The sequence below is a fragment of the Lampris incognitus genome, chromosome 12, assembly GCF_029633865.1.
Source record: "Lampris incognitus isolate fLamInc1 chromosome 12, fLamInc1.hap2, whole genome shotgun sequence".
Lineage (NCBI taxonomy): Eukaryota > Metazoa > Chordata > Actinopteri > Lampriformes > Lampridae > Lampris > Lampris incognitus.
In genome coordinates, this window is record NC_079222.1 from 16,644,853 (window position 1) to 16,653,531 (window position 8,679).

Below are 8,679 nucleotides of genomic sequence, written 5' to 3' on the forward strand. Positions count from 1 at the left end.
TGTGGGAGACAGTTATTACAACAGCTGTGTCCTGTGGCCAAATCTGATAGCATGCATCTTGGCTCAGCTTCCCACTACCAAACCAGCATCCCTAAATTTACTAAGTAAACACTAAGCACCAGGGTCATAAGACTACCCATGTAAAAACAAGGTGGGTTTTCATGTTGTCCTTTATTGCTACACCACTGATGGTAGCTAGTTTGTGAGCAGCTAAGACCCAACTGAGTTATGGAATAATTAAAGCTTCGTTCCTCATTCCTGAAGAATGCCTGTAAACTGGTGGCTGATGCTCTTGGTAATAGTATCTAACATGCATGTCTGGTTCCTGCAGGAAAACATTTGACACTTTTGCACAGTCAAACTTAAAACCTTTGAAAGTTAACCAGCTGCAGGGTGACTACATGTCTCGTGTACAAACAGGTAACAATACACAGACTATGCTCCATGTATTTATCCAGTCAACCCTGCAAAAACAATCAAGCCACTGCTAGCCAGTCGAAAAACAAAACAAAACTCAAAAGAGCCAAGACTGAAACTCAGACCAACAGCACATTTATTTAACGAAAAGTGTGTCTTTTAAGATGAGCTGGAGGCGGCCACTGCAGCACGTCGAGGTTTTGGGGTGGTCCCTTCACGGAATCCATTCCTGAAGAAAGAAATGAAGAGCAGAAAGTTAGGCACGTTTCACAACAATACAACAAGAAATGGGACAGCTATGTTCCACATTTTATCACAACTTGGGAGTTTTAGTTGACATTTTAAATGCCACTCAGGTGAGAATGCTAGGTAGTAAGATGCAGCAGTGATTTCCAACATTGTGGCTTTGAGGCTAAGGAATTTTTTATTCTTCAGATCCACAATAGCAGCAGAAATCAATTTAGAAGAATTGTGAACATTGTGGTCGACCCAAACCTAGGTGCAACAGCCTCTTAATGACAAATAGTTGGGTATACGCAAAGGCCATGAACCGGATTTAATACACATTTGAAAAAATGGCATGTTCTGAACATCTCATTAGACTATCAAAATATTGCAGGTTTTTAATGTGACGTTACCTGAATTGCGACAGTGCATTTGTGCAGAAATCTATTTCCACATCACAGGTAAGTGCAATTAACAATTCTCAGAAAGTAAATGCCACCTCAAAAATGGCAACCAATTTTCAAATAAACTTGACAAGTTGCAGCAAAGTAAAATTTTTGTGCCACTTTTGCAGTAGCAAATTAACTTAAAGAAGTAAATCAATAATATACTGAGCTAAACTAAAGGATTTCCAAAGAACTGGGTATTTTGGTTCAAGTCAGGTAGCTAGGTATATTCCACGCCATCTAACCATAAGAACATTAACCTGGCAATGTTCTAATACTTAAAACCAACGGACAACCGAAAAACATGCATTTTACAAATGGGGTGGCCAGATTATCTGGAAGGATGGAGATGTTTTACAGACAATGTTTGGTTTACAATTAAGTGCTGTCTCAAATACCTTTGCAAGCATCGGCTATTTGGCACATTTTCTGAAGTTGTTCTACATTAATAAGATAAAATCAAATAAAGGCCTAACTGCATTTTAACCAAACTCGATGCGAAATCTCGCTTCACTTTCCCTGCACAGGTCTAATCGCTTGCCAGAAAAGTGGACAAAGACATTTCGTGCCAGATCATAGCAAGCATCTTTTATTACACCAATGCTGCTATAACACGTTTGCTAGACCCAACAGAAGACAGCTAAGACATAGTGATAGGAATTCTGGCTCTTTTTAGTGAGCTAGATCATCTGGCTCAGCTCAGCAATAAGAGCCCAATTATGTTTGATAAATAATGTAAAAACATCAAACACTAGTCTTTATCCATGCTCAATAATCCAGTTAGAAAATCACAGAAAGTTGAATAAGTTCGCCACATACGGAACCACCACTGGTTTATGCTTAGCTAGCTGCTGTCCTTCTCCTCCCTTCGATTGGCTGGTGCACTGTTTGGGTGTCTTCCTGGCATTTACAAATGTAGGCGACAGATATGTTTGTGTGTGTGTGTGTGGCTAAGAGTACATCTGTCCCCACCTCACAATGATGTGACTGCAACCATTCCCCAATCCTCTGTGAAGAGTACACATGGCCATTGAAACTGTAATTGGTCATGGCAATTTGCACCTGAAACCGATCGTTGTTTTCAGTCGTTATGCCACTGTATCGTTTGTAAGGGTGGGGATACCTGCGCCCAGTTGAAACTGAAGAGTTCACTTAGACGAGTGAGGAAATCTTTTTCTCAAACGTTGTGTCCGGATGAACTGATTCAACTTTGTAATCAAACACTATTACACATGTGTACTGAATGTTTTCGTTATACTGAACTATGTTTTCTATGTTGGCAACCGGAGGGGGAACAAATAAAATCAGCTAAAACATCGTGGTTGACACAAACCTGGGTACAATCGTCTCTTACTGATGAATGGTTGGGAATACGTGAAGGTATTGTAATGGTGTAGACTATCACTCTCAGCAATTATTCCACTCATGCGCAAATGCACAGTTTGAATCTCTATCACCGAATATACTGCAGTAGTCTCTCAGTGCCGTTCTCTTTCACTGAAACCACTTTTCTTTTTAAAATCCACTTAATTTTGTCATTGTACAGTTATTCAGTTACAATGAAACTTCTTTTCTGCATTTAACTCATCCTATAGCAGCTGCAGTGGCCAGGGACCAACTCCAGTTCTTCTTCCCATTGCCTTGATAAGGGGCACAGGCAGGAGTATTAACCCTAACATGCATGACTTTTTGATGGTGGGAGGAAACCAGAGCACCTGGAGGAAACCCACACAGACGCGGGGAGAACATGTAAACTCCAAACTCCACACAGAAAGGTCCTGGAATGGCCCGGGATTTGAACCCAGGACCTTCTTGCTGTGAGACAACAGTGCTAACCACTGGGCCACCATGCCACAAACTTGTCAGGATTCGTATTTGTATGTGATCTGAAGCTACCCTACAAATAGTCAAGATACTGCATATAACTTACTGACGCAGTTACACAAATGAGTGAGAGAGAGAGAGCAGAATATTTTGAGTACCATCCTGCCCGAGTATCTGATATTCAAGGCCAAACGTACTTACGAGTAGTGACTAGTCTTCAAGGTCATTTCCAACTGTTACACAGTTAGCTTAAACCATTTTGAACATGCCAGGCCTAATTTTTGTCCAATGATTTTCCACTGCTTTTTTAAAAACATCACATTCCATTGATCAAACTTCTAACAATAGCGATGAAAATCCAGCTATAAACAAGTTACCAAAAAAGGAACCAAATTACTGAAGTGAAACAGGTGAGCTGTAATGCCAATCCTATAATGAAAACAAATACGCAGCACCACAATTGCATCAAACTCTGGGATCCAACTCAATTCACCCTCTGTTCCCCTATTCCAGGGGTGGGAATCTTATCCAAAAAGGGCGGATGGGGGTGCCGGCTTCTGTTTCAGCCAAGTAGTTGCACACGTGATTTTACTAATCAACCGGTAGTTTTTTTAAAGGACCTTGATTAGCTGAATCAGGTGTGTCTAACAGTTTTGTTCTAACTAAAGCCTGCACCCACATCAGCCCCTTCCCGATAAGATTCCCGACCCCTGCCATATTTAGTCTCCCATCAATACTACATCCAAGAACAACTCACAAAAAGGAAAGAACTACATGGGTACTTCTTCCCCATTAATATTTCACCTGAATCTGCGGTAGACAACCCTGAGGTGTCTCAGACGGCCAGTTCCAGTGGTGTTCCTCCTTTTTGCCTTAGCGCTCCAGTTGTCTGCAAAACAAGTGTTAAAAGGTTTTCCGCATGAGACAAACGACAACACCTGAGTTGTGGAAAACCATTTAGGCAATTTTGAACAAGCTGTTTGATAGAAGACTACTTTGATTTAAGACAGAGAATCATGCCATAGAGTGTTGAAAGCAGGGTCCAAACCTATTTTTTTGGCTTACATGCCATCTATCTACCTGGTAGATGAAAAAATGTATTGACCCAAGCACATTTAACAGCAGTAACACTAACTGTATGCAGAAATATTATTCAATTGTTGCGCCTTTACGTGCAAGAAGAATAATTTTTTGAGGAGTTAGAATAAAACAATTTGGAGGAATTAACAATAAGTAAAATCACAGTAATACATTCAGAGTCATAGTTCATATTAATGTTTTTCTATTCTTTAGTAGCATGTTAAGTCCTCCTCAGACAGTTGGCTCTCAAAGCGATTTCCCTCTTTCTTGTCTCCTACTGGATGACAGTGTCAATGGATGAGCACTTGCATTGGCCATGCCAAAAGTGGCCTCTTCGGCCTGAAGTTCACCTGTTTTCTTTTCTGTGTGTGTGTGTGTGTGTGTGTGTGTGTGTGTGTGTGTGTGTGTGTGTGTGGGTCCACTCCCACAGTAAATCTACAAATAGCTGGGTTTGTTTCAACTGCCTGGATTACAAGTATCTCAAATACTGTAACAAAAAATCGCGCGATTTGATGACTGACACAATTAAGTACAACGCACGACACACGCAGCATGGCAGATCTAACAGACTGAAGTGACAGCAAACCAGCAGCTTTCTCCAGCGCGTGTAGAAAATTCATTTTTTCTACCGGCTGGAGGTCTCCATAATTTACCGGATAAAACTAAATTTACGGCATTTGGCAGCTGGCGAATGTTAATTTTGGACCCTGGCCGATAGAATTGCAAGTTTTCCCTCCAACCAATTACAACAATTTGATTTTGTAATTAGTCCAGCTTTCATAGGTGGAATGTGTGCGAATTAGTGAAACCACCTGGTCTAGCAATCAGTTGAAGGGAAAACCTACATACTCTTGGCACTTCATGGCACAATTGTGTATGCCTACTTTAACAAGTGCCCCTGTACCAACATACCTTAAGACTACCAGTACCACAACAAACCAACAATCAACTTTTGCCTAATTTCTAGTTCAAACAATTGCATGAATTTACAACTTTGCAAGAAGAATTTACAACTTAGATAACGGTGTCTAATCATATTAGTAACTTACACTTTCTCTTGCGCTTCTCTGGATAGCCGCACTTTCCACAGGTAGACTTCTGCAGGTGGTAGGCCTTGGATCCACAACGACGGCACAGAGTGTGCGTCTTGTTGCGCCTCTTACCAAAAGATGATGTACCCTTGGTCTAAAATTCAGACAAAACAAGGTGGTCAGGCACATTTTCAATAGCTTGCGAACTCATTACACTACGGTTGCAGTCTTGTCTCAGTAATAAAGTAAGAATCACAGGATCTCATTTGTTCAGACATTTGTTTTTTAAAGCATCACCGACAAGACTCATGTGGGGGCAACTATCAAGTCTAATAAACGGGGTGCATACCAAACTTTCCGCTTACACAAGTAACAAATCGTAAAATGAACCTTAAAATATTACCAAAAAATTGCATAAAAAGCAGTAAAAGACGTTGGAGCCGCCTAGTCTGTTAGCTAAGTTAGCATATATCAAGTACACAGCGTCGCCGTCGAGACTGCAAGATGCCTAAGACGCGCTTAAGAAAATTAATTTGGCCTGCCAGTTCGCTAACCTACCCAGTTGGCCTGAACTAATTCTGTTTATCTTCACACCGGTAGCCGACGTCCAAAACACCGGTGCGGAAGCTCTTTAACTCTTGACCACGTAACCCGAAAAGCTTCCTATTCATTGCTAGACGGACCTACTGTACTGCGGAGGAGCTAGCAAGAAAGCGTTGGATGTATGGATGGAACATTTGACAACGGTAAATACGATCAAAATTAAACCTAACGCCACACAATACCTCAACGATAAGATAGACATTTATGATAACTAGTAAAAAGTGAATAATTTGGGTCGGATAAGTGATCCATTAAAAGGATGTTAAACGATTCCCCTCTGCGGGCATTCCGCCTTACCATTTTTTCCCTGTGGCTGCGCGAAAAGAGGGCGGAAAAGGAAGTTGTGTCGCATTATAGCGCGTACTGCTTCCTGTGCGACGAACAAATGCAACCTGACTGGTACAAACTCTACAAAATATTCAGACTAATAATAATAATGATAATAATTAAAGTATGATGTGCACACTGTAAACGTATATGTAGCCTGCTGACTTCTGAATTTGCACGCATTTTCACTTCTCTAACTCAGTTCTGAAACCTGCAGCGGCCACATAACCTAAAGAAAATGAATATTAAATGTAATTAAAAACAAACTAATCGTAAATTGCAATAAATGATCATGTTAATGGTGTTTCATTGACTCATTGATCTAAAATGTCACATTTCCCCACTATGGTAAATGGCAAACAGTGGGCCATTCCACAAAACCTACTGTTTGCCATTTGTTTCGCTTGATTTAAAAAAAAAATCCCCACAAGCTACACAGAAGCTCAACATTTTTGTTCTGTTATTGGGAGAACTCAAATTGCAAATTGTGTTATACTCATTGTTGAGGTTTGGCCAAAGACATCTTCTAAATCTCGACTGCTTCGGGGATGCTTTTTGCGTAGCAATTATGCTTTTGTCCTGCTCTGCATAATTATACACATTGGAGGATTCGGTAGTACCTAGTTGATCCTTCACAAATTGATCCAGTCAGTCTAGCAATTTGATGCAGACACTTTTGAAGTCCGTGTCTCTGTGACTCAAGCCCCACACACAACGTGTAAACGTTTAAGGAATCCTGGTCACAGAGAATCCCGCCAGTGTGGCACCTACAAAGAGGTGCTAAACAGAGAAACATAACGATACTTATTTATAGATATGGAGGTTGTACAAGTGTAGTAGATCGCTGCTTATGAAAAACTCATAAATCTTAGAGAAATATTTGTGTAGGGCATTTACATGATTTGGATGCCACACCGTTTCTTTGTATTAAAAGTCAAAGCATACATAGCATATCAATAACTACATTTAAATTCTACTTATTTTTCTGGAAGAGGACTCAGCATCCAAATCACCTTTAGTTTTTTGATAGCCAGTACAATAGTTTAAAAAAACACTATATAAATGTAGTTATCCATCCACCCATTATCTGAACTGCTTATCCTGCTCTCAGGGTCGCGGGGATGCTGGAGCCTATTTCAGCATCATTATTATTATTATTATTAAAAAAAAGAAAAAAAATCTCCAGCCACCCAGAAAACCAGGTGCTCACTCTATCAGTCGCAGAAGTCAGAGAATCACTGCGCAGAGTGAACAAACGGAAGGCTGCCGGACCAGACGGCATACCGGGTTGGGTCTACCGGGAATGTGCCGACCAGCTGGCTGAGATCTTCACACCTGTATTTAACCTCTCACTGTCCCAATCTAAAGTCCCGGCATGCTTTAAGACCACCTCTATCATTCCTGTCTCCAAGAAACCAACATCCACATGTCTGAATGACTACCGACCCATAGCACTCACCCCCATTGCCATGAAGTGCTTTGAAAGACTGGTTCTGGCTCACATCAAAAACATTATCCCCCCCACATTCGACCCACATCAGTTCGCCTACCGTCCCAAAAGGTCTACTGAGGATGCCATTGCCACTGCCCTACACATTGCTCTGACCCACCTTGAACTTAACAACACTTACATCCGGATGCTGTTTATAGATTACAGCTCTGCCTTCAACACTATCATCCCCGCCAAACCAACCACCAAACTCCTCTCCCTTGGCCTCAACCCCTCCCTCTGTAACTGGATCCTGGACTTCCTGACCAACAGACCTCAGTCTGTTAGGTTAGGTGACCACTCCTCCTCCACCCTGACCCTCAGCACAGGTGCCCCTCAAGGCTGTGTTCTGAGCCCCCTCCTTTTCTCCCTCTTCACCCACGACTGCCTGCCAACTCACCCCTCAAATGTTATAGTTAAGTTTGCAGATGACACCACAGTCATTGGCCGTATCACCAACAATGACGAGATGGCCTACAGAGACGAGATTGAGCACCTCACATCATGGTGTAATACCAACAATCTTGTCCTTAATGTGCAGAAGACAAAGGAGCTGATTGTGGACTTCAGGAGGTCTAGAAGCTGCAGCCACTCCCCCATACACATCAATGGGGTGGAAGTGGACCGTGTTTCCAGCTTTAAATTCCTTGGAGTCCACATCAGCGAGGACCTTTCGTGGATATTAAACACCCAGGCCCTTGTGAAAAAGGCCCAACAACGCCTGCATTTCCTGAGGAGGCTGAGGAGCACCCATCTACCCCCCCAAATTCTCACCAACTTCTACCACTGCACCATAGAGAGCATCCTGACCATCTGCATCTCAGTGTGGTACGGCAACTGCACCTCAGTAGACCAGAAAGCTCTGCAGTGGATCGTCAAGGTGGCCCAGCATATCACCGGTACCCAGCTCGCAGCCATAAAAGACATTTATCACAAACGCTGCCTTCGAAGGGGTCTCAGCATCAGCAGAGATCCCACCCACCCCAACCACGGACTGTTCTCCCCCCTGCGCTCTGGGAGGCGCTACAGGAGCCTCAGAGCCCGCACTACCAGGCTCAAAAACAGCTTCTTTCCACAAGCCGTTGCCCACCTGAACCTGGCTACCCACTGAATGTCTGTAGATATTTTTAAATATTTTGTACCCCAGCTCTTTTTTTTAACTTATTTTTAGCTTTTGGTCTTCATGTGTGTATATCTTATACTGTGTTTGCTGTGTTTGTCTGTGTCTGTCTTGCAC

General features: G+C 42.2%; 1 protein-coding gene and 1 non-coding gene across 2 annotated transcripts; both read right to left on the minus strand.

Annotated features, from left to right (window-relative positions):
- Positions 1-530: 530 nt before the first annotated feature.
- On the minus strand, positions 531-5,997 carry rpl37 (ribosomal protein L37). The gene is made up of 4 exons (XM_056290561.1): positions 5,924-5,997; positions 5,042-5,177; positions 3,717-3,801; positions 531-646 (listed from the first exon to the last, which is right to left on the minus strand). The coding sequence occupies exons 1-4, from the start codon at positions 5,924-5,926 to the stop codon at positions 577-579; spliced, it is 294 nt and encodes a 97-aa protein (XP_056146536.1). The 5' UTR covers positions 5,927-5,997; the 3' UTR covers positions 531-576.
- Positions 5,250-5,329, minus strand: LOC130122292 (small nucleolar RNA SNORD72). Its single transcript, XR_008811203.1, has one exon. It is a non-coding gene; the product is annotated as a small nucleolar RNA SNORD72 (small nucleolar RNA).
- Positions 5,998-8,679: the final 2,682 nt, after the last annotated feature.

What these genes read in the sequence shown, in the direction of transcription:
- rpl37 (XM_056290561.1), bottom strand. An exon ending in AGAGAAGCGCAAGAGAAAGT is followed by an intron (nt 3,802 to 5,041) that starts GTAAGTTACTAA and finishes CTTGTTTTGCAG; the next exon opens with ACAACTGGAGCGCTAAGGCA. An exon ending in GTTGTCTACCGCAGATTCAG is followed by an intron (nt 647 to 3,716) that starts GTGAAATATTAA and finishes TTCTTTCTTCAG; the next exon opens with GAATGGATTCCGTGAAGGGA.